Source organism: Prionailurus bengalensis, chromosome B4 (genome assembly GCF_016509475.1).
Source record: "Prionailurus bengalensis isolate Pbe53 chromosome B4, Fcat_Pben_1.1_paternal_pri, whole genome shotgun sequence".
NCBI lineage: Eukaryota > Metazoa > Chordata > Mammalia > Carnivora > Felidae > Prionailurus > Prionailurus bengalensis.
Genome location: NC_057358.1, coordinates 55,918,729 through 55,945,730, shown reverse-complemented (window position 1 = coordinate 55,945,730; position 27,002 = coordinate 55,918,729). Strand labels below are relative to the sequence as shown.

The 27,002-nt window shown below is 34.0% G+C and overlaps 1 protein-coding gene across 1 annotated transcript in view; it reads right to left on the bottom strand.

Annotated features, from left to right (window-relative positions):
- Positions 1-27,002, bottom strand: part of ETNK1 (ethanolamine kinase 1) — a 67,541-nt gene that overhangs the window by 17,828 nt on the left and 22,711 nt on the right. Inside the window, exons 3-6 of the mRNA XM_043563597.1 lie at positions 17,729-17,869; positions 14,859-15,001; positions 5,608-5,691; positions 3,294-3,454 (exon numbers count right to left, since the gene is read on the bottom strand). Coding sequence (XP_043419532.1) covers positions 3,294-3,454; positions 5,608-5,691; positions 14,859-15,001; positions 17,729-17,869 — 529 coding nt within the window. The remainder of the gene's footprint in view (positions 1-3,293; positions 3,455-5,607; positions 5,692-14,858; positions 15,002-17,728; positions 17,870-27,002) is intronic.

Genomic DNA, 27,002 nt, shown 5'->3' with positions numbered 1-27,002 from the left:
GATTTCAGATCAGGTCATGAACTAATGGTTCATGGGATCGAGCCCCCATATCAGGCTCTGCACTGACATCAGGGAGCCTGCTTGGGATTCTCTACCCCTTCCCTGCATGTGCATACATGCTAAGTAAATAAATATTAAAAAAGAAAATAATAAAATGATTCTTTAAAAAATGAAACGAAAGGCATATACATCAAATCTCAGGAGAATTAATAATCTCAAGTAAGAGGGGCTGTGAAGCCAAATGTGAGCATTCATCTAAATTCTGCTATATTCTTTCTATTCTAAAGATAGCAAGAGAGGTCCTGATGCAAGAAAGTAACCCACCTCTGGAGAGAGTTGTCAAGAACAGCACATAAAAGAGGACCGCAGCACAATTTAAATAAAATGAGAAATTCAAACCAAAATTGGCTTCATACCTGGTTCTCAATGGTTTCTTAATGAGGAAAAATCGGAAATTGGTAACAGACTCTCAGAGAATAAACTGTAATGTATATGAAAACTAAAGATTATGTAAATTAAGGACATGCTAAATAAGGAATACTATTAAAAAGGTATCGAAGTTTTAGGTCTCATTAACCATCCTTCTGTTTTTTCTTGAAGTTTTTATTTTGAGAGAGAGCACATGCACATGAGCAGGGTAGGGGCAGAGAGAGAGAGGGAAAGAGAAAATCCCAACCTGTGCTAACAGCACAGAGCCCGATGTGTGGCTTAAACCGTGAGATCGATCATGACCTGAGCTGAAATCAAGAGTCAGACGCTTAACCAACTGAACCACACAGGTGTCCCTCATCAACCATCCTTTATTCTTTTTCTGTAAGACCTTCTACTGATCATGACATTTCATAAATGTTTGCTGTACATTTCATATATTTTTTCTTCTTATTCAGGTTAAATTGTGGTGCCTGGGTGGCTCAGTTCATTAAGTATCTGAAGTCAGCTCAGCTTATGATCTCACAGTTCTTGAGTTTGAGACCAGCATCGGGCTCCATACTGACTGTGCAAAGCCTGTCTGGGATTCTCTCCCCCTGCCCCCCTGCCTTTTCTCGTTTGTGCTCGCTCTCTCTCAAAATAAATAAATAAACTTAAAAAAATAAAATCAGGTTGTTTGTTTAATCAGGTTAAGCGAGTTTCCCTCCAATTCTAATTTGCTATGAATTTTAAACAGGGATGCGTGTTAAATGTTATCTAAAAAGTATTTTGTACATATTATTTGCCCTTCCAAATTGTAAGTACTTTGAAGCAATGCACTGTTGTATTCTTCTTTTAATCCTCCAATCTACATGACCTAGAGTAGTAAGTACTAGGTATCTTATTAATGGGTATTATAAACAACTTGATAATCAAACCAGAAGTAGTTATTTTTCAATACCATGATATATATACAACTGCAGTATCCAAAGCTGTTAAATTTTTATCATCAAAAGTTTACAAGAGAACCCAAGTTAGCTAATAGTAAACAGTGTTTTTGTTTGACTAATCAATAAGCTATGTGGACTTTCTGTGGAAATTAATGAACTCAATGCCTTAGGAATAATTTACATAAATAGGTGCATGAAAAAATATAAATTATAGCGACAATAATATTCCTCATATTAATATAGACAGTGGCTAAACAGAACTATGTAGGTAAATTTTGAAGTTTATTAAGTAACGTCATGAGAAAGAAAACCCTACATTCTCTACTTTAAGATCATGCTTAAATAAAATAAATGGGAACAGCAGGCATCCTAGGACCAGCTGGAGAGCAGGCCATTAATTTAGCCAACAGTTCACTGAAAATAGATATCAGAACAGAAGATGAGTCAAGTTTCAGCAAACCCTCTTATTTCAGATGTATTCTGAATGGCTCTGGGAAAATGCTGCTCTTAAAACAATGGAAAAAGTACAGCCATGAGCCATCAACAGGGTTTATTTGTAAAGACAACATAGCAAATATTCCCCATGTGAATTGTACCAAATTGTATTAAAACTAAGAAGAAACAGCTAAAATAACTTCAACCTAGTATTCAATTTAATTGTGTAACACCTTAGCTGAAAGCTCATTCTAATTCATCACACCACTCTCAAAAGATAATTGAACTCTTTTTTAAAAAATAAATGCACTCGGGGCGCCTGGGTGGCGCAGTCAGTTGAGCGTCCGACTTCAGCCAGGTCACAATCTCGCAGTCCGTGAGTTCGAGCCCCGCGTCGGGCTCTGGGCTGATGGCTCAGAACCTGGAGCCTGTTTCCGATTCTGTGTCTCCCTCTCTCTGCCCCTCCCCCGTTCATGCTCTGTCTCTCTCTGTCCCAAAAATAAATAAACGTTGAAAAAAAAAAAATAAATAAATAAAAATAAATGCACTCAAGAGTACAGAAAAGTGGGTCTTAAAAATAATAATAAAGCATTAACACATCAAAGAAGCTGGAAATAACTAACTGCTTATCAAAAGAAGACCAAGACAAAATACTAGGTAAGTTATGAAAACATAATTCTATTCCTTCCAATCTACTTTTATCATCTTAACAGTAAGATGTGATGATTAAATGTACTGTGGAGGGACACCTGGATGGCTTAGTCGGTTAAGCGTCCGACTTCAGCTCAAGTCATGATCTCACTGTTCATGAGTTCAAGCCCAGTGTCAGGCTCTGTGCTAACAGCTCAGAGCCTGGAGCCTGCTTTGGATTCTGTGTCCTCTCTCTCTTCCCCTTCCTCGTTCGTCTGTCTCTCAAAAATAAACAAACATTAAAAAAAAATTTAAATGTACTGTGGAAAGCCTCGTTTCCCATAAATCTTTCCTTGATTATATGTTTTTTGTAACATAAAGAGAATAGATAGAATATAAAAAACTGCTTCACAATTAATCCTAACTCTAGCTAGAATCCATTCATCATGTAATTACTGAGCACTTACCATGTGGGTAAGGCACTGTTGTTTTAGAGGTTAAGAATAAAATAATGAATAAAACAAAATCTCTGTCCTCAAAAGCTCCTTAATATTGGAGTTGTAAAAAAATCATGTTTTGTCCTAATTTTGAACAAAAATACACAAAAGATGATGAAAATTAAAAAGCTTTTTAGGGGCATGTGGGTGGTTCAGTCGGTTGAGCATCCCACTTCAGCTCAGGTCATCTGACGGTTCCGTCAGTTCGAGCCCCACATCGGCTCACTGCTGTCAGTGCAGAGCCCACTTCAGATCCTCTGCTACCTCTCTGTCCCTCTTCCCCTGCTCCCTCTCTTTTGAAAATGAATAAACATTTTTTTTAAAGCTGTTTAAATTATATTAAGAATCTTTCATTGTTTATATTTAAACTTACCAATGCAAACTGATTGACCTGAATGAAGAGTATTTCAACCTCCTTTTCAGTGACTTCAGTCCCAAAGCCTTTATACTCTTTGTAAGCTTCAAGGTAAGAACGCAGCCACTGGCCCTGTAGTTGTCTGTCTGGATAGAGACTATAGTCTACATCACTCACACCTGAAATGGAAAAAAGGAACACTAAAACTTTTAAAAACACGGTATCTCGTATATACTTGAATAATTCCTAAAGTAATCCTGAAATAACTAGATGTTAATAGCATTTATTAAAATAAACCAAAAAATCTAACGTGCTGAAACTTGAATCCTAATGTATGACCTGTTTCATTATCATAATCAATTCTCATTGCTTCAATTTCTCCTCAAAGTGTGAAGCTTGAACCACCCATATCAGAAGCCCCAAATCTTCATTCTAACAAGCACCTCAGGAGATTCTTAAGCACACTAATATTTAGAGCATTTCCTAGAACTCCAGCTCTAAAAACATTTTTTACCATTACTCACAGGGTAAGAAATACATTTTACGTTGAAACTTTATACATTCTCCTGGTACTAAGTTCCACAAAACAATATTTACCCTAACTACTCCTTCCAACTCGGATACCTTCTATGTCTTTTCTTTTCCGCTGCTTGTTTTAAAATAATCACCCACCAAATCTGGTTTTAAGATGTGCTATTTGAAAAAGAGTAACCTAGGGGCACCTGGATGGCTCAGTCAGTTAAGCATCCAACTTCAGCTCAGGTTATGACCTCGTGGTTTGTGAGTTCAAACCCCACATCGAGCTCTGTGCTGATGGTTCAGAGCCTGGAGCCTGCTTCGGATTCTGTGTCTCCCTCTCTCTCAGCCCCTCCCCTGCTTGTGCTCTCTCTCAAAAATAAATAAACATTAAAAAAAATTTTTTTTTAATAAAAAAAGAAAAATAGTAACCTAGAAAATAAAGTTTATACTATTTTGTCTACCCCTCAGTGTTCTTCATGAGTTGGTCCAAACTTTACTTCTCTGGTCTTGTAAGTCCTATATGCTCCTCCATGAGTTTTATATCCTACCAACATGTACACTCACCTTGAAGTTTTATTCCTCCTTCCTGCAGTGCTTTCCTTTCTCTTCTATCTGCACATCTCAAATTCTACCTAACTTGCAAACTTCAGCTCAATTTTTTCCTACACAAAATCATATTAGGATCACCAGAGCTTCCTCTTTTATATCTACAGCAGTGATGACCCATTATACTAAGATGGATATGGTGATATCTCATTATATGTACAGCTGCTTTCCCTTTTAATATGTATAGCACATGTGTGGGGATATAGGATGTATATGAAAGGTCTGGTGTAGGGAAATAACTGAAAACACATAAATTAAAACCCTCTCCAACTTCTTCCCAGTTTGCTAAGTATATGTAAATATAAGAATGCATGAATGGTAACAAATACAAATTCAGCAATGAAAAGTTCCTACTAGGTATAAATCATCCAAGAGAATTTTCTAATCTTTAGTTTTAGAGCATTTCATGTTTCTAAATATAGTCATAAAATGTATTTTTAAATTAATTCCTTTTAACATAAAAAAACCTAAAACTTTTATACTTGACAGTGATAAAAGATTAATTTTCAGGGGTAAAATGACAAGGCTTTCTATTATTCATAGCCAAAGACAAAATAAAAAACAAATTATTTAGCTTCTTAGTTGTCCAACATTCCAAAGCTAAAGTATAAAATGGAAACAACAAACACTTTTAAAGGATTAGAAAAAAAAAAAATGCAAATCTAAGTTCTCTGTATTTTACTGTGACCTTTGGTGAGTTACTTTCTCCATGTGTAAACTGGAATATAACCTAAGTTATGTTGTTGTGGAGGGAAAAAATGAGATTTATGAAACACTCTGCATTATGTCAGGTCTTAATGTTAACCACAATGATTATTTATTATTTTCCTTAAAGGATTAGGAAAGAGTCATCTCCTCTTTCTTCTAGTAATAAAGAAAAAAGTCAGTAAAGGGTTAAAAAATGTTGTTCCTACTCCCAGGTGAATTTCCCTAAAGATAACAAACAAAAAACAACTCTAAAAGTATCATTTCAGTTAAGCCTCTGACTCTTGGTTTCAACTCAGGTCATGATCTCACAGTCTTGAGATCTAGCCCCACACACTGGGCTCCACACTGAGCATGGAGCCTGCTTGGGATTCTCTCTCCCTCTCTTTTCTCTCTGCCCCCTCAAAATAAATAAATAAACATTTAAAAAAAAAAAAAAACTTTTTTAAGAATCACTTCAAAGTTATACATGTTGCTCCATTAGTTAAGCCCTGGATTTTACCTGCAAATTCATTGAAATGATTTCCGATATCATATGCCAGGTAGTTGTATCCAGAATATTCATAATCAATGAACTGTACATCACCTATGTGAGACACAAAAAAAAAGACATAAGAAATCATATACAAGATCAGAAAATCCCTATGCTATTTGTAATTAAATAGCTTCCAAAATTTTGTCTCATTGTATGTGCTTGGTTACATGCACTTGTGAGACAATACAGGGTAAGGCTGTGAATTTTATGGCAATGAGCTTTACAAAATTCAAATTACATATCGTCAACAGCTTGTGAACATTAATGTCCACTTTATTAAAGAAAAGTCAAAGTATAATTCTCCAAATTCAAACAAAAGCAAAATATGTCTTTCACCACAAGGGGGCATCGGATACTTAAAAACTAAAATTTAATTAAAAAATAAATACTATCTTTGGAAATTGTTAATAACCTGTGCAATTTTAACAAATCATGATACTCCAAAAGTGAACGGACAAGCCACTTTACATATACAAATCAAATATAAACTTTAATAGACTTGAATTCTGTGAACCCTGCAGTTCTGCTATAATATTTGGTCAATTTAACGATATTCCTAATTTAAAAAATTAGTTGCTATAAACTCATAGTTTCTAGGAATGCTACATAACTAAAATTTACAATAGAATACCTGAGCAGCATTAAGTTGGTTGTTTTATCTTTTAAAAAGAACAAAGGAATAGTTGCGTGTGAACTTTTTTTAATTTCAGAGATTTCTATATAAGCTAAATTCCTATTCTAAATTAATGCTAAATATATATGTGTATTTCATTACATTTCTCCCAAGATAAAAGGCAAAGTCTGCCTGTCCAGGGGAAATACTCCTGCTCAGGAACTTTCATTTTTGAGTACTAAGTATAATACAGGGTTTGTCTCAAAGATACAGGTCTTTTTAAAAGAGAGACGAGAAAAAGTTTTTGAAAGAGAGAAAGAGCTAAAGAAATTAAAAAAAAAAAAAATCAAAATGGGTCACTGTCGACACCAGGCATCACAAACTCAAAGGCTTAAGGAGCCATACAGTTAAAATGGATACACGCACAGAGATGGTTGTAAGAATAGTTTCTAAGAGGCTTATATTGAGAAAATGCATAGCATATGCCTTAGTTACACTGTCTTTTAAACATCAAACTGAAGTAACAAAACAAACTCCTGGTCCACACACTCTGGAATTTCCCAAATAAAAGAGCTTTGAATGATACTATCTTGATATGGATATGTATGTTTAATTTAGGGGCATATGTTGATCATATTCAAACTCAGAAAAAGAATTACATGACACAAAAATATCATGGCAAATGGCATATTTTACATAAAAGCAAAAAAAAAAAGTCTAATGTCGCAGCATTTAATATATTAATCCTAAACTTGTATAAGTACTAGTTAGGTCTAGAGTAAATTAAGTGAGCATCATCAGAATATCAAAGCCCAGTTAATTAAAATCTATATGCATACTGATGAAATAAATATAAGGTTCTAAAATGCTGGTGACTACAATGAATCACTGCTTTGAACCACCACAAGTATTATAATCTTGAATTCAAAAAACTATCCCACAGAAAATCTTAAAGTTAATCAAATCACTTTACTGAATTGCAGAACGGGGAGGGAGAACATGTTTTAAAGTTTGTTCTGGGTAACACTGGTAATAAGAGGGTGAATTCCACCATCACAATAAAATACTCTGCAGCCATGAAAAAAAATTTTAATTTTCAAAAATTATTTGATGACCAGGAGAATTACATGAAATGCTACATGAAAAAAAGATACAAAATAGTAAACACAGTGATTCAAATTATTAAACTATGCCTAGAGATAGGGAAAGAACATAATGCACAGGAGAAAAAAAGATGAATGGAAATTAACCAAAACAGTATGTTTCAACTGGTTTCATTACAGGTGATAGACAAGTGACCTTTTTCCCTTGTATTTTAAATTCTTTACATTAAACATTACTTTTAGGAGGAAAAAATCCCGATAGTTTAAAAAGATTAAGATGAATTCTCTAAATAAAACTGTCAATAGATGAAGAGACTAAACCCAATGATTTTGGATATACCTATCCACCCAGCCTTTAAGAAATCAGGATTCGAGAAGATTCGACAAGTCGCACAACTGAGCCAACCAAACAGTTTTATACATATTTTTTTAATTGCAGCTGTTGATTGCTTTAACTCTTTAGACACAAATTCTTGTAGAGCTCATATTAACTCTTACATGCCAATAAAAATACACAGCCCAGTCCTGAAGCTTACTTTTGCCACATAAACAAAAGCTTCAATTTCAATTTTCAAAATTATATTTAGAATTTGGCAAATATAGTTAAAATGGCAGGTAAAAATCCCTGCTTACAAATACAATTTAAATAAGACATAGATCATTTTAACAAAAGTTAAAATCTGTTTCAGTATGAAAATTTTAGCAATGACTGTTTGTAGTAGCATTAATTCATTAAAACTAGCCTTTATTTTTAAATGCAATGTTGAGTTTATAAATAATGAAATTTAAAAAATAAGAAAATGAAGCTAACAAGATACAGATGAGGCTGTTACCAGGCTCCGTGCATGTGAACAAGTGATGCGATAAACCTCCAGTCAGTGCGTTTAAGAAGCACGGGGTGCGCCGCCACATGGCAGCAACAATGGCATACCTAATCTGTAGCAGATGAAGAAAATTTGGCAAACTCACATTTTACAACACACAAAGCTTAAAAGGAAAAAAAATTTTTTTTAAAAATCTGCATTAACTATTCTTTTTTCAAACTATTGCAAACAAAGTGGAACTCAACCTTAAATTTAATATTCTGCAACAAAATAAAATTAAAGAGGCCTACTTCACTTATTTTGGGTGCCAGAAAAATCAAATTACTAGGAAATGCTTTCCTAACAACAGAAAATATACTGAACTTTTTTCTTATATAAATTTAATTTCTGATTTCTAAAATTACCAATTATTTAGAGAAACATCCACATCACTATTAATAATTAATAGTTCACAGGGCATGACTATCTTGTTAATTCTTTAAGACACGAATTTGTAATTGGAGTTTCAAGGGTAGGGAAAAAAATGAGACTACTCCCTCAAAGTTTTTATAAAATCTTATGTGTATGTTCATTTTCTGAAGGCAATCTCAATCTTCCAGATTCTAAAAGGGATCCCTGACCTCTAAAAAAATAAAGCAGCACTGCTTTAAGGCCTAAGACCATGTATCATTGATCTTTATATAATAAGGCACACTGCACATAATGGGTAAAACATAAGATTAATGAATAAAATTATAACCTGGATTTTCAAAAACTATGTTTCTTTTTATGACTTTATTTTTTGTATGGCTTGAGAGTAATAAAATCCATACATTACTGGGTTTAACTGTTCAAATCTCAGTATGGCTGAAAACAGCCAAATTTTAAAGTCCTTTGAAATCAAAAAATTTAGTTCATTAACTAAGGCTATATAATTCACATGCTACATTTGTTTGGATACCTTTATTTTGCTAAGGGGAAAGGGATAAAAATAAAAAGCAAAATAACCAATATGAGAACCTGAAAATCTTTTCAACTCACTCTACTTGCTCTGCAGTGTTAGGTAAGGCAGAAAGAGAACAAAGAGAAAAATAACCATGATTTCCTACTGTTAGCAAAATGCTTCTTCTCTTTTACAGAAAAAGGGAATATTCTGCTCTGAGAAACTTTCCCTTCATCCCTCACTCTGGCGTCCAGTAGTACCTGTGTACACCTTCACCATGGCGCTCATCATTCTGAATGTAAATATCTGTTTCATGATCTGACTCCTCCACTACATGGCATATGGCTTCCTGGAAGGACAATAGGTCCCTTCATCTTTCATCACGCAATCCACAGAGCAATCTCTAGCACACAGTAAGTATTCAAATGCTTATAAACAAAGGTTTGGCAGAGAATGCTGAGACACAACGATTAACATACGTTTAAATGGGAGATGGGGGAGAAGCAATAAGCATGAAACACTAAGAACGAACGAAGCATGGCATTTCTGACATTCTTATCCAAGTATATGATTGAACATACAGTGGGAATGAATGTATGAGTAAAGAAAAACACACTTATCTAGTAATTATTTTAGGCAGCTCTTCCTTAATAGTTCAGGCTTTTACACAGTGCATTTAAGCTTTTTACTGATTTAAGGATATTTTATGCTAAATAGTAATCCAGAATACAAGTTAAAACAAGGTTAACACTATCTTTCATTAAAAACTCCACCCTGGAAAATACAGGTTACCAAATACAAAAATAAATTTGTATTTACTTAAATTTTAAAATAAAACCAACAACAACAAAACTCTATGTCATTAAAATACCAATGAAACAACCAAACCACAGTATCTTTCACAAATAATAATACACTGGGTAAGATTTAGAGTCAATCAAGTGACTGAGAATGGTGCCTCATCCATTTTCTCTTTACATTGTGTAAAACTCTAAAGAAAAACCTGGTTTACACCATAATTCCCAGGAAAAGATTCCTTTTTCTTCCATTCATTTGTATTTCTTTAAACAGCTGTAAATCAGCTTCCTGTATTTCACAGAGAAATAATCAATGATTGCCATCACTGAAATTTAAAGTTCTATATTAGATCTTTATATGAGCTTTTATGAAGAAATGGGGGAGAATAAATGAAACAACCACCAATAAACAGAGCATCAGACATGAGAAAACATACTGAAAAGCTTTAGCAATTACTTCTAAAATAGCAGTTAAAGAGTTAGCTGAAATTAAAATATTAGAATAAAGTTGGTTAGTCAATAAGCAATATTACAACTTGTTCTACTTCATATAAATTTTTTTTAATTAATGATTAATATAAAATACAACTGGTAAGTCTTAGTTCTGGAACAAGAACCACTGCTATTGGATTTTCTTATCATGTAATAAATTTTATCATCATTAAGTATTCTTTCCTTACCTTTTTAAGATGTCATTTCACTGAAGGCAAGGAATGGGCCGCTGTTTACCAACCACCTAATTCCTGGCACTGCCTAACATTTCAAAAATCTTGATAGTTACCATCAACTTCAGAAAGGAAGCTCACTCTTCTCCCATGTTCCTGAGTCCTGTCAACTGACATGGTGAGAACAGGTAGAGGCAGTGTTTCTTCCTGTGATGCCTACTATCTCCTGTTAACATTCACAGGTACAAAAAGCCTATGAACTGCAGGGTGCTCATCATCCTGTGTGTGTATAAATATGTACTTATGTATACATACACACATACATATATACATTTTTAAACTTTACTCAAGTTACAGTTAAGACAAAATCTGTAAGCTGCACCTAAAGACAAAGTGAATTGTCATCTCACATCTATGAGCCATAATTACCCTATATACAAGACACAACCACTAGCTTACAGTAACCACTCTTTTTCAGAATCAAATACATTTTGTAAAATGCATCCTATAAACATAATAAAGGGGTTGGCAAACTACATATGCTCAGGCCAAATGCAACCCACTGTCTGGTTTTGTAAATAGTTTTACTGGAACACAGTCACACACATTTATTGATGTATTATCTATGGCTCTGTTAGAGCTACACTGCAAAGGAGACTATCTGGTACACAAAGCCTGAAATGTACTATCTACACCTTACAGAAAAAGTTTGCCAACCCCTATTATAACAGCAATAGCTGGGAGCTGCTAGGTACCTACTCCAGTGCTATACACTTGTATGCATGATCTAAAATCTTTCCAGGAAACATATGAAGTAGATGTTAGAAATAAGTTAGGAATAAGGCAAATTAAATTTCTAGGCTATCAGAAGTATAACACTGCCTGGAAACCCATTTAACATGCAGATTCTTAAGCCCAACTACAGAAATTCTTGTTCAATTAGTCTTAGATGAGACTCAGAAACATCCATTTTTCCCAAGTACCCTGGGTGATTCTGGTGCAGATAGTTAAGTTCAAATATAAACAGTTCATAAAGAGATAAAATGGGGACACCTGGCTAGCTAAGTCAGTACAGCATGCAATTCTAGATCTCGGGATTGTAAATTAGAGCCCCATTTTGGACACAAAAATTACTTAACAATAAAATTTTAAAAGAGAGAGAGAGAGAGAGAGATAAAACAATGTGTCTAATACCACCTACTTCTGTATGTGACTGAGCAGGGGTGTGAACCTAAGTGTGCTTGGTTCCAACATCTATACCCTTTCCAACTTCTCTTAGTTGTAACTAAGCTTTAACACATCTACTTTTAAGAGTTACTTAGGGGCGCCTGGGTGGCTCATCCGGTTAAGTGTCCGACTCTTGATTTGCGCTGTCATTATCTCACAGTTCGTGAGTTCCAAGCCCTCATCGGGCTCTGTACTGACAGCACAGAGCTTGCTTGAGATTCTCTCTCTCTGCTCCTTCCCTCTCTCTCTCAAAATAAATTAACTTAAAAAAAATTACTCAGAAATGTTTAATCCAGTGACAATATACAAAATCTAAAGTATTATGGTGAAAAAATACATGTGGAAACTTCAAGATGATCCAGTATCAATTCATTAAGTTTAATAACTAAAATCTGCACTTCTGAGAAATTAAAGGTCTGAAACATACTAGAGATACTAAGCTTGATGATGTCAAAGCCAGTCCCTTGGCTTTCATCTTATTATGTTTACATATTTATATCTCATAAGTGGGTACAAAACACTTAAGTCCTGAGCTCAAATCACATGAATGACTTAAAAAGTGGTAACAAATTAAACACACCTACGATAGGATATGCAGCTTAATCACTTATTCTATGTAGAAATTATTTTAATCTCAAAAGACTTCACACTTGGGCTTTTAGATACCATAACAAGGTAACTAGTTAAGATAAAGAACTTTTGCCATCCCTATTTCTAATTTTAATTATCCTCCTTAAGACTGTGGCTGTAAAAATTAATGCTAGTTTAATTGTTTGCTAATTACATTTACTAAATGTATAGAATTTTACAATTTTTTAAGCACGAGGCATGGTAGGTATCTCCTCCTTATAACTAAAGGTAAATATGCCATACAGTTATATTACTTCAAAACCATTAGCTCCTAATTTGAAACAGATAACAATACAAAGAACAAACCTCATGCCACACTTTCATGACCTTTAGATTCTACTGAACAACATTCCAACCCTATTTGCTTAATACTATGTATCAACTAATCACAGAGCAATTGACTTTTTTTTTTAATGGATGCCATAAAGTCCAAACTTGCCTTCCTAACAGACACTGTTAAAACCACTGGTAAGGAAAAATAACAGAACATATCCATAACTAACACACAAAATATAACCACAAAGACAAGAAGAAACAAATGGTACACAATAGACTTTCTGAAGAGAGGAAAAATAGATCAAAATAATTACATTTGTTGAACTGTGAAATTCATTCTTTCTGTGTAGGGAAGAAAAATTAGGTAACTCTTGGTAAAATAAACAAATGACAACATAGGAGTCAAACTGAAGCATAAAGATTTTGTTTGAAAAATGAGAACTTTTCATATCACTGATCAATTAGATAGGCAACTGATTAAATAAAAAAGTAAAAATGCATTTTTTTAATGCCTAAGACAAAGTAATCTGATTTTTTTGGTCCCTTGTATTTTAGTTTCATAAACAAGATTGTTCTGTGAAATGAATATGCAAAAGAAACTTATAAAATAAAAATATGAAAAGTTAAAACTATATTCCAAAGGAAATAACAGATTCTCTTTGATTAACTTGCAGTTAAAAATAAAGCTGAGTGTCCACTTCAAAAGTAAGATGAAGTCCCTCACTTGAAATTCTATTATAAAATGTGTTATTTGGTCTTGCACTGAACTAAAAAGCTAACACATTGTTTAATGTAAAACTAGTACTCATGTCTCACAAATGGCATTGAGATTTGGTTACTAGTAATAATGCAGTATATACATGACAAATGACAATTATATGTAATAAATGGACAATATATAATGAAGGACACTGTCAAGTACTTCATGTTTTAGGGTATACCTTAAGTTTTTTTAAAAAATATTTCTACACCAAAACTTCAAGACATTCAAACTAAAGATGTTAGCTCACTGCATTTAAAAATAGAATCTCTAATCCAGATAAAAATATAAAATATAACAGATACTCAGACACGTTTTTGAAAATATGTGCTTCAGTCTACCATCCTTGACAGTGCTTTTTGGTTGACTTTCTTCAAGCTAAAGGCAGTTACAAATATTAATAACCTTTCCATTAGAACAGTCTCGACTTACAATCTAATAAGAATGGTCATAAATAGCAATTTAATAGAATTATGACCATTTAATCAGAATTCTTTGACTTTAGCATCTTCACAAAAATACTTTTGACTTAAAATAATCTTCCAACTATAATGACTACTCTCAAACGGATTTCCTTTAAAATGCAAGGGTCAGAGTTTCAGACTTTCTGGATTAATACTAAACCTTCAGTCAAAATTATATTTTTTAATTTCAACTTATTACTAAAGGGAAATCTATGCTTTAGCAACCAAACCTCAAACCACTTTATCCAATAATATAATACAACCAAGAGTTTCTTAAATATGGAAACAGAGAATTTGAATACAAGATATAAACAATCACAGAAAAACATTTCACCAAAAAGTATCACTGTCTATACCTCAAAAATGTTAAAACTATTTACCAAAGCTTCATGATTACTAGTTGAGTAGGTACAAATTTCAGCAAGTACAAATAACATTTCCTCCATATGTAGCTCTCTCCTTATCATCAAAATATCTAACAAATCAGAATAAAGAGGTAATAGAGAACCTGGAGACAAATTTGTTTCTAATACTGCTGTCCTCCCCAACACTGAGAAAATTATGTATTTATTAAAAGCAGTGCAATGTCAGTTGCCTTTTCAGTAACTCCCATTACAAGCAGGTACATTTTCAAACCATAAATTACCAAATAGGTTTTACAGTTAAATTTATAAACAAAATCATTTTATCATTTTTCATTTAATTCTTAACAAGAACCACAAGCTTTCTAAGAAACGTATTTTATACAACTATATAAAGAATATATTCCTAATTTAGCAGAGTTACCATGACTTTTTAACCTAAAAGAAAATAAAGACTTCATGAATGTTTTTAATCCTAACATCTGAATTAAATTTATTTACTGATACATAGATCAAAGGACCATTAAGAACATCAAAGAACTCAACTTTACTTACTGCTAAAGTCAGATACCTACCTTGTTTCTCATTGTAGATTATATTCTTACACAATAGGTCATTATGGCAAAGCACAACAGGTGACCCCAGGTTGGAAAGAATCTCCTTCATCCAAGTCATTTCTTCCTGAAGAATCTGAGAGCTTGGGATATCACTTAAAAACCTTTAAGTTTAAAAACAAAAAAGAAATTACATCCTGTTTACATTAATGACTTTTTCAAGTTTAATTAAAGATTAAAATCTATTTTTAATAAATTCTTTCCATTCAATACCACAGATTCCTGAGTTAAAATAAGCCAATTATTCTAAAAGTTGGAATAAAGGAAAATCTTTACAATGAACTTAATATGAATTAAAAAAAAAAAAAAACCTAAGTAAAAAGGAAAGTAGAAAAGTAAAAAAATCAATTACTATAAAATTGGGGGAGGAAAGGAATACATGACATATATACATATACTTAATAGCTAACATTTACTAAGCTCTAATTCTAAATGTTTTACATTTATCTCTAAGACACAAAGAGTTCAATAAAAAGAGGTTTAAGTACATTATTTAAAGTTATAAAGACAGTTTATTAAAGAACTAAAACATCTATTTCAAGTTTAGAAGGGTGAATGCTAACTTTACCTATCAAAGTCAACAGGCATGATCTATTATTGATAAACCAAGTAAATTATATGATAATCATCAGGTATTATCTGTGATAATCATATCGTAGAATACTCCCATTATCTATTATAGAAATGGTCTGAGTAGTGAAACTAGGAAGTAGGGTAGCTAGGGTGGCAAGCAGGACTACAGATTATGGCTTTTGAATCCTACACTCACTCTTCTATACCATTATGCTATATTTATATTCACTTGATAAAAATAAAACAAAACAAAAATAGAATGCTACCACTAACTCTTCCAGGGTACCATCTGGCTTACAAAATTGCTGTTAGTTTACACTTTCTCTTTCCTTAACACTTTAAGCCAAGTTTTCTTCATTCTTCCTTTACAGTCTCTCAAACTACTCTCTTACTTTTCCATTTTATAATAGACTCTCTATCAATTAATTTAATTTTAATGAATCTATCTATTCAAGTGATTCCTGCATTTTCCCACTACTGCCATTCTTCTCTACACAGATTCCAAAAGTAACCCTTACATGCATGCTCTTTTGAAGACGGTGTAACTGTTCAAGAAACTATGTAAAATCTATAGTGTTGAATAGAAATAACTAAAACTCAAAGGATTGAACGTGATAATTACAATCATATACAAACAAAAAGGAACCAAAAAAATATGAAACATACTTCACATACTTTGTTTTTAATGTTTTAGTTGTGTATTATCTATGTATACAATATCTATGTATTTTGCATATACTATCTCAATCCCCATAAAAACCTTAAAAGGTAAATATACTACTCTTGTTATTTCCATTTTACAGGCGAGGAACAGGTAGCAGTTCCAGGTAACAGAACTGCAACAGTTCTGCCCAAAGTTACACAGCAGAACTGTTAAATGGCAGAATTAAGGCTTCACCCTAGGCAATCTGGACTCCAGAATCTTGTGCTCTTAATCCACACAATACTATGCTGCCTCCGAACTCTGCATTATCTTATAAAGTCAAGAAAATCTTACATTCACCATTGCCATCTACTTCGTTATTTTTAAGTAACATTCCCCCAAATTTTTTAATAAAATAGTTATTTCAAAAGAGGATTTTGTGGGGGTTTCTGCTGTCACTTCCTGAATATCTAGCATACTGGACACATTTACAGATGTTTGCCTAACCCAAGTAAAAGGGTATACTGTCCCTATCAAAGTCTGACAAACTACCTGCAAATAAAAACACATACACTGAGTGAATCAAACTAATCTGTGAAATAATCCAACTCAACAGAACAATAGTCATTTTTCTCTAATGAATTATAAAAAGTAAACAGAAAGAAGGAAAGCTCTATAGGTCCTGCCTGCCTCTACTGTCCTTAAAATGAAAAATTCCTGAATAGATATAAAGGGGAAAATAAAATTCCTAATTTTTATACTAGTATTAATCACACTGTATAAAAATGTGTTCATATAACTTAGATTCCAAATACTAATTTACAAGTGTTTTTATATAAAATATAATGAAGTGCCTTACTTTTTGAACCTAGGGAGTCAGTTTTACAAAAGCCAAGTAAGACTCCAGTAATTGAGGGGCACCTGGGTGGCCCAGTTAAGCGTCCAACTCTTGATATCAGCTCAGATCATGATCTCATAGTTGTGATCAAACCCCACATCAGGCTCTGCACTGAGGCATGCAGCCTGCTTGGAATTCTCTCTGCCTCTCCCTACCCCCGCCCCCCACACCTCCTACCCCTCTCAAAAGAGTCAAGTAATTGAATTTTCAACCTTATTACCTGGGGCTTAAATTCTCAGTAAACTAAGACAATGCAAACTTTTTCACACTCCAGTATTACTACACTGTAGTAGTAAATGTAAATTTCTCCGCCTATTTAAAACAGCTTTTAACAAAAAGAAGTCTTTAAAAAAGGGCTCCATGGCCAACTCATTCTATGCAAAAAGTACCCCTTCAGAGCAATCATTACTCTATCCTTCTTCCAAATAAATGTTTCTGTATTTGTTTCTTGACTGGTCATCTCTACCATCTACGTACTACCCATTTCTCAGGATTGTGTAGATTGTCTTTTTTGTTCTTGAGTTGGCTGGGCGAGAAAGGCAGTTACACTCCTGTAGTGCCATCTTGAGAGTCAGATGAAGCAATGCTAATTTAATCAAATACTAAGAGAGCAACCAAGCCAGATTTTATACACAGAAACCTTGTAAGCTACCTCTAAAACCCTATTATGTATAGCAAAACAAGGTAAAACAATTTCAAATGTAAAAGTAATTTTACCTTTTATTAAGGTCTTCATCTGCAAATCCTGTAGGAATGAGAGAGAAATATTTTCCCATCTTTAGCCATAGATTGGATTTGGGAATCCAGCCATTGTGTGCATGGATAGCATGGATTTTAGCAAGCTGACGTGCTATGAGTCTGTTTTAAGACAAAACAGCATAAAAAGAAAATGTTAAGTATCATAGGTTTTATGTCTACTCGTGGGTAAACTAAAATAACTAGTATGCATTTATTTTAGAACAGGATTTCATTTTTATCTTATGTAAGAGTCAAAATTAATTTGTCAAGGCAACTCTCAGAAGGAGAGGCAAACAAATGATTAAAGCATCAGTAGGAAAAAAACACCTACAATTGATACAGTGAATAAATGTTATATCCAAAAGGGGTTGAGTGTCTAGAAGTAAGTGGTCTATTCTGATTCCATAAACAATGGTTAGGACCAGCAGAACAACAAAAAATTATAAATGATTTCAAGGCACATATTAGACATTAATCAGCAATACATTTAAATTGCGCTATTTAAATAAACTTTAAAAAAAAAGGTCTTTTGATGTCAGAATCAATCTTCTCAACTCAACAAAATAATTTGAAGCTATGTATACATGTATCCATGCTATCTTTTTATCTGTAGAACCTAGAACAGCAAACGCTAGTATAAGAATAAGCATGCAAAACAAGTTACCAAACAGCCTATAAAGACTAGCAGGTGGGAAAAATGACTTAATAGTAAATAATGACTTAATAGTAAGAACTTAAAACTGGCTAATTTTGAAGATGCTCACAATCTAATGTAATGCTCTTCAAAGTACAAGTTTTAGGAGCTATGACATAGCGCCATCTAGAATGTCTGATGCCCCACCTCAGATGTACTGAATCACAATAACTGAGGGTGGGACCCTGCACTCTCATTTTAAACAAGATCTCCAGGTGATCGCAATACACAGTAAAGTTTGAGAAACACTGATATAATGCTCCAATTCCGCAGCCTGGCTCTATACTGAAATCAAACTTCAGAAACATAGACACATACACATCTACATACATAAATAAATAAACGCCAAGGTATTACCCTTAAAAATTCTGATTTAATTGTAGTACAGCCAGGGCATCAAGATATTTAAGTTTCTCAGAGGACTCTGATATGCAAAAGTGTTTGAAAACTGCTGCATTAAAGCACACAATACTCTAGCACTGTAGTACTGCGATTAAATACACAGTTTTATTATATTTTTATAGTATGGTGAATATTCTTATGTACCTAGTTTCTAGTAATAAAAGAGTTCTGATTTTCTTTTGAAGAAATCTCCATTCCCTTCACTTTTAGTTCATGTGGTTCATATAAGCTGACCTCAATCCTAACCCTGTATCACATCTGTAGCACTAATTTTAGGAGTTAGAATATGACACAGAATTGCCCAGAGCATTCCATTCTTCCATATTTGTTCCACGATGATTGGTTCTGAGCATATTATTCAAACTAAGCCAAAGGGAATTTTCGTTGATGCTTCTGACTGGTTGAAACTATTAGAAAAAGAAGAACTCCCCTGTTCCCTGCCCTCCTCCCACCACTGCTAAACTGATTAGATAGGCCTGTAATTGCTAATAATAATAATTGCCATCTTTTTTTTTAAGGTTTTATTTTTAAATAATCTCTATACCCAAAGTGGAGCCCAACCATACAACCCAAAGATCAAGAGTCACATGCTCCAATGACCAAGCCAGCCAGGTACCCCTATTACTGCCACTCTTAAGAAAACTTGTAAGACTATAAAGCTAACACAGAATAAAAGAGAAACGTGATACTGCTCTAATGACAATGTTAACAGTCCCTGGATCCACCCATGCTTGAACTCAGTATCCTCAGCTATATGCACCAATAAATCCCTCCTCCTTTAAGTCAGTTTGAATTTTCCAATTATCAAGAGTCCTAATATATTACCAAAATATTACACAAATTAGATTACCTAATACATTACACAAAATACGTGCGCCTTGGTTCATATCTCTCAAATCAGCAAACATTGCTTTACATAAATTAAGTAAGTATTGCTTGACTGACCTTCCCCCAGACCATATATATATATATATGTATTCATGTCTATATGAATATACACACACAAAAAATCTAGTTTTAGCCAATCTCACACTCACACACACACACACACACACACACACACACACACACATATATATATATATATATATATATATATATATATATAGGTAGGCCCAAATGCATATATGGTACTTTAAGCACCAAGAAACTTAATGAAAAAGTCAGATAACAAAACCAAAACAAAGAAAAGTTTTGTATATATACACATACATACATATATACTTACACTTGCACGTGTATATGTGACACATACATCTTAAGCCCATTAAGAACTGATTTTAAAACTTTAAAGAGGAAAGCCAGGACCAAAAGGCTTGAAGAAAGGTACAATCCATGTTACACAAACTCAAAGGGCAATCTATGTCAACCAAACCTTACGTTCTAGAAATGTTTACTGAACAAATGAGACCAGTGATTCAGGAGAAGGATCACATAGTAGAACACGTATTTAACACGGACAAATTTTATTTGCTGTGGTTTTTTTAAAATAAGTGAATAATAGTGTCACTTTTCATAGTTTTACCCCAAAGTCTGTACGAAACCCTGATTTACAAAATACAAAACGTAGTCTCAGAAGTTATCCAATTATCAATTATTCAGCTGAGAGTGACTGAAATGACAATTCTACAGTAAATACTTCAAAACTGAATAAAATGTTACCCAAGGGGCTCTTAGAATTTAAGGGAATTTGTTAAACATGAAGAGCTACTAGAAGAGAAAGCACCTACTAATTTTGAGTGCCTTCAAATTTTCTGACAGAAAGGTGGGTAACGGGCTGAGCCAGGATTTGGAAGATTGCATGATGCAAAAGCCAAGCCTTTGTCACTATAGACACCCCCCCACCAGAACACTACATTGAATTAGTTGGATTTTCATTCTGACTCTGCCATTGTTACTTTCGGTCTGAACTTAAATAAGCAAATCATTTCATTTCTGAGTGTCAGATTCCTAATAAGAAAAAATTATTGGGGGGAGAAAGAAAAAAAAAGGTAGAAGCAACCCAAATGTCCATCCATGGATGAGAGGATAAACAAAATGCAATACATACATAAAATGGAGTATTTGACTTAAAAAGGAAGGAAATTCTGACACATACTACAAGACAGGTGAACCCTGAAGACACCCTACTAAGTGCAATAAACCAATCAACAGACAAAAGTGTGATTCGACTTACATGAGGTATCTAAGGCAGTCAAATTCATACAGATAGAAAGTAGAATGATGGCTGCCAAGGCTGGGGGCAGGGGAGAATTGGAAAGTTGCTGTTTAATTTATATAAAATTTTAGTATTATAAGATGAAAATAACTGTGGAGGCTGGATGCAAAACAATGGGAATGTACTTAATACTACTTAACAGTATACTTTAAAAATAACAGAGTGCAAATGTTTGATGCCTTTTTACTGGCCAGCACCTCCACCAAAAAAAAATTTTTTTAATTAAATAAATTAAATGGTTATACAGTTCTTAACAAGACTTGATTAGAGCAATTCAGTTATTTTCTCTTAGTAAATTTTACATACAACAGACAAAAACTACAAAAATATCTCTTCAATAATGTAATTCTGCACTACTTACTTAATAAACCATGTTTGGGTTTTGTTTTTTTTTTTTTTTTTTTTGAGAGAGCATATGTGCATACAGGCAGGGGAGGGGTAGAAAGAGAGAGGGAGAGAGAATCCCAAGCAGGCTCCACATTGTCAGCCTAGAGCACCAATGTGCCTGAATCCACGAACCTGAGACAAAATCGAGTCGGGTGCTTAACTGGGCCATCCAGGCACCCTTAAACCATGAATTTTTATTTGTATATATAACAAAGTAATCAAAAATTACCTCAAGATTTCTGATTTTCACTGTCATAGATTGGTCCTTCTTCTACCTGGTCTCAGTTAAGTAAGGCTTCCCTGCACTAATATCAAGGCAAATGCTACTTTAAAACCCCACACTCAGTAAAACAAAACATTTGAAAATTTCAAGGCTTCGGAGAACTTCTTAAATATTCAATAATACTAATTGCTCCCACTCTTGTAAGCTTTCAAAAAATTAAGAGTATTATAACAATAACAGGAATTTTTTTAATTGAAAAGTAATCTCTAATCTTACCACTCCAATAGAGCTTGTTTCATTTTTACATACTCCCTTTGGGTTTTCACATAAGCAAATTATTGTGTGATTGTAGCAAAGTTCATCTATTAAGTGAATTTTTTCCTCTTAGGCCTGCATCAGCCATTCTGCATTATTTTAGACAATATCCAAAATTATGATTTCAATAATAGTACATTTATTTGTGTTTATATGCCTTGGTTATACCTGACTGTAAGAGTTGTCATGATAGAAACATACTATATAACTTTATTTTATGATTATATATTGCCCTACTGATTTCCAAGAGAACATTACCAATATCACGTATAACCCACAATGTACAATGTACCAGTTCCGCTACAATACATACAACATTGGAAGTGTTTTTTAGTTATGCATTTTGATAAATGTGCAATAATTGATTTTAAACTGCATTTTTCCAATGATGTCTGTTGATGGGTGGGTTTTTTTACATTTTTTTTCAAGTTTTTATTTTCAGAGAGAGAGAATGAGCAGGGGAGGGGCAGAGAGAGGGAGAGGGAGAGAATCCCAAGCAGGCTCCACATTGTCAGTGCAGAGCCCAATGAGGGGCTTGAACTCATGAACCTTGACATGACCTGAGCCAAAATCAGGAGTTGGAGCTTAACCAACTATCACCGAGTCTCCCCCAAGTGGTTTTAAATTAAACTATAGCCAGGATTCCTAGCAAGAGGCAAGTAAAGTATTAGAGAAACACCTGATGAGAAAATTCCCAAACATCTGTGAACTTTAAAAAATTTTCTGAAGGTCTCTCCAATACTTGTTTGCTACAGAAAAGTTCAAATAAAACATGTCATGGTAAACTTCCATAAGCTGAATTACTAGTTAAGCATTAACTTGGTACAACTTGTCTTTATCATACCATTCTCTCACAGCCTCTTGCCTGCTCTGCCTTTTCCTGTAAGGTTCAGTTTAAATGAGATCTCAGTGAAACACTGCCAAATTTACCCAAGTATACACAGTAAATTATCTGTACTTTTTTTTGAAAACCTTTTCTGTTTTCTGTGTATACTATTTAGCTTACTTTTTCCCAAGATTATTGTCCGTCACACTGCAAATTACTAGGAGAAAAGGGATTGTCTGAATTCTTTTTCCTTCTCTAGACTAAACATAAATATGTATCAAATTTTTATATTCAAAGTAAATACTCTATTACAATCATAATATACACAAGTGGCAAGTAGCTATGCCTGAAGGAGCCAAAGCCAAGACAGCACCTTGGACTTTGATCTAAGGCTCAATCAGCACTTACTGAAGCTCTGATTAATCAATCAGTCCAGACTGTTAGCTGCATATCAAGCTTACCTAATAACAACAGCTCAAAATGTGACACCTAACCCGAAATTAGTAATAAGTCCTTATTTAATAAATCAAATCCTTTTACCATAAATATATGAAATTCATTTTCTAAAGGAGAAAAGCTAAATGCAAGCACATCAATCATCCCAAATTTACACCCCTAACCTCTTCTTGGGGCTCCAGAATTATCATTTATTCAATTGCTTACTCAATTTTTTTTTAAAAAGTATTCCACTGTACATATTTGAAACCAGTAAAAACCATATTCCCTTTTAAAATCATTTATAATTCAGCTATGACCTTCTTTCAATTAGCTCTTCTTTTTATATTTTCTGTGTTTTACAGTAATTAACAAAACCTTCTGGGGGTACCTGGGTAGCTCAGTTGGTTAAGAGTCCAACTCTTGATTTCAACTCAGCTCATGATAAGATCAAGACCAATGCTGGGCTCTGCACTGACAGCACAGAGCTTACTTGGGATTCTTTCCCCACTGCCTTTCCCCTGCTTGCACTCACTCACATGCACGCTCCCTCTCAAAATAAATAAACATTTTAAAGGAGAAAGAAATTTAAAAAACCTGAACACTTATACATACCATAAGAGAATTACACTGTAACCTGAAATAAATTTAATAGGAAAAAAGGTAAATAGCTAGTGTTACTACTTATAGTGTCAACTAGCCATATCCTTACCTGTCATCTTCTTTGCTTTCTTTTTCAACCTCCATTCTTTTTTTCAAAAATATGAGTCAATTGGGGGTGCCTGGGTGGCTCAGGCTGAGTGTCCCACTCTTGATTTTGGCTCATGTCATGATCTCATGGTTGTGAAATCGAGCCCTGTGTCAGGCTCTGCGCTGAGCATGGAGCCTGCTTGGGATTCTCTCTTCCCATCTGCCCATCCCCTGCACACATGGGTGTGCACATGGGCTCTCTTCTCAATAAATAAACGAACATTTAAGAAAAAACTATAGGTCAATTCAATATATTATTCACTGTAAGCTAAGTGTCATAGAACTTAATTAAATATATTGTTGGGGCACCTGGGTGGCTCAGTTGGTTAAACATCTGACTTCAGCTCAGGTCATGATCTCACAGTTCGTGAGTTGAAGTCCCAGGTCAGGCTCTGTGATGACAGCTCAGAGCCTGGAGCCTGCTTTGGATTGTGTGTCTCCCACTCTGCACCTCCCCCACAAGTGCGCTCTCTCTCTCCCTCTCTCTTAAAAATAGACATTAAAAAAATATATATAGAGAGAGAGAGAGAGAACGCGCGCGCTCTTTGGTCTCTAACAGCATGGGTTCTTTTTTTAATGAAATGTATATATACCTGCATTAGTATCATACATATTCTAAGTAGATCTAACTGAAAGTACAGGAAAAGGCTTCTATATAGACTTTTTTTTTTTAGAGCAATTTTAGGTTCACAGCAAATCTGAGAGGAAGGTTCAGACATTTCCCAAATGCCCCCTACACTGACAGAAACATCACCTCCTTCAGTATCAACATCCTCTACCAAAGTGGTACATTTGTTACAACTGAAGAACCCATACTGGCATATTGTTATCACCCAAAGTCCATAGTTTACATATGGGTACACACTTGGTGTTGTACTTTCTACGGCTTTGAGCAAATTTATGACAGGTATCCACCATAAAGTATCATGCAGACATTTTCACTGCCCTAAAAATTCTGTTTCACCTATTCATTCCTCCTTCCCTACTAACCCTTAGCAACCACTGATTTTTTTTAGTGTCTCCATTGTTTGGTCTTTTTCAGAATGTCATGTAGTTGATTTAATGCAAACATTTTTATGACATGGTATCAAATACCAAAATGAGCCTTAACAAAAATTCAGTATTCTTGATCAAAAACTGTAATTTTCCATCTTTCTACTTAAGATTACATACAATTATGAAAAGCTTTCCCTTTAAAACAGAAATTCTATAATAAGCTTAACAGCAATGATTTAATTATAGAGAATAATCACAAATCAATAGATGGGGAAAGCTGCATTTATTTTCTTCTTGAATCTTTTTCACTTTACTTGTAATAGGTGGAGTAATAAAGGCCTTACTATTTTCCTTTACATTTTATGTTCTTTTCTCAGTGAGTAAGTAAAAAGATTAAGCTACTCATTATCTTCTGGGATGTACTTGTACTAGTCACATGACTAATTACTTAAAATCTTACTTTTCTCATCTATTAAAATGGATTTTAATATTATCTATTCCCTAGGATTACTGTGAGTTGACTTTATTAAGATACTTAAGGTGTTTCGGGGTGCCTGGCAGGTTCAGTCAGTGGAGTGTGCAACTCCTGACCTTGGGGTCATGAGTTCAAGCCCCCCATCATGCATAGAGTTTACTTAATTAAAAAATATATTTAAGAAAATGCATATACATAAGGTGTTCAGAACAGTGTCCTGTTCATATTAAGTGTTTATCAATATTAGCCACCATCATCACTTTAATATATCATTTCTCCAATTAATAAAAATTATAACATACCTGTTACTCTATTACCCATTATTCTATCTTTTTTAAAAACATTAGTTAGGGGCGCCTGGGTGGCGCAGTAGGTTAAGCGTCCGACTTCAGCCAGGTCACGATCTTGCGGTCCATGAGGTCGAGCCCCGAGTCAGGCTCTGGGCTGATGGCTCAGAGCCTGGAGCCTGTTTCCGATTCTGTGTCTCCCTCTCTCTCTGCCCCTCCCCCGTTCATGCTCTGTCTCTCTCTGTCCCAAAAATAAATAAACGTTGAAAAAAAAAATATTTGAAAAAATAAAAACATTAGTTAAAAATAAAATCTTCAGGGACAGCTGGATGGCTCAGTTGGTTAAGAATCCAACTCTTGGTTTCAGCTCATGTCATACTCTCACAATTCATGAGTTCGGGACCCACTTGGAGCTCTGCACTGAGAGTGCAGAACCTGTTTGGGATTCTCTCTCCAGCAATCTCTGCCCCTCCTCTGCTCATCCTCCCTCCCTCTCTCTCTCTTTCCCCTCCAAAATAAATAAACTTTAAAAATATAAAGTAAAATAAAATCTTAACTTTTTAATGTAAAATGGTCTCTTCAAGAAAGCTAAAATAAAAACTAAAACAAGGGACTACTCATGAGTATTAAGTACCTAAAATAGCTTAGTTGAGAAAGATTCTGAAATCTCCCATGTTCATGAGGAAAGAGTTCCAAGACTGGTTAGTATTGTCTATCACAAACAAGTGGGGGGCGGGGGGGTTAGCAGCAATGATTACTTGCTATGCTACATCTACATGCTGTTTGCATACACCACACACCTTAAGGAACAATATATAATGTTATAATAGTACACAAGAGCAAAAAAAAAAAAAGTCTATGAAATTTAAAATTCAGAAAATGTTTCTAAAAGCATAATAAAGTCAATTGATTAGTATTTAATACTTCAATTAATGTCTAAGTTCTCAAAAGCTCTCCATAAGTTAAAATGTGAAAAGTCTTGAGGAAAAAAATTGTAATTATAAAAGCTAACATATTACATAGTGTTTAATACATGCCAGGCATTGTTCTAGACTTTTTACATACACTACAACTTTAATCCTTACAACAACCCCCTAGAAATAGGTACTATTATTATTTGCATTTTTTAGGTAGGAAAACTGAGGCACAAAATGTTTAAGTACTATGCCCAATTTCACATAGCTCATAAAGCTGAAGCAGTCTTATTCCACTGTATATTCATAGTGGCAGAGGTATAATGCCATA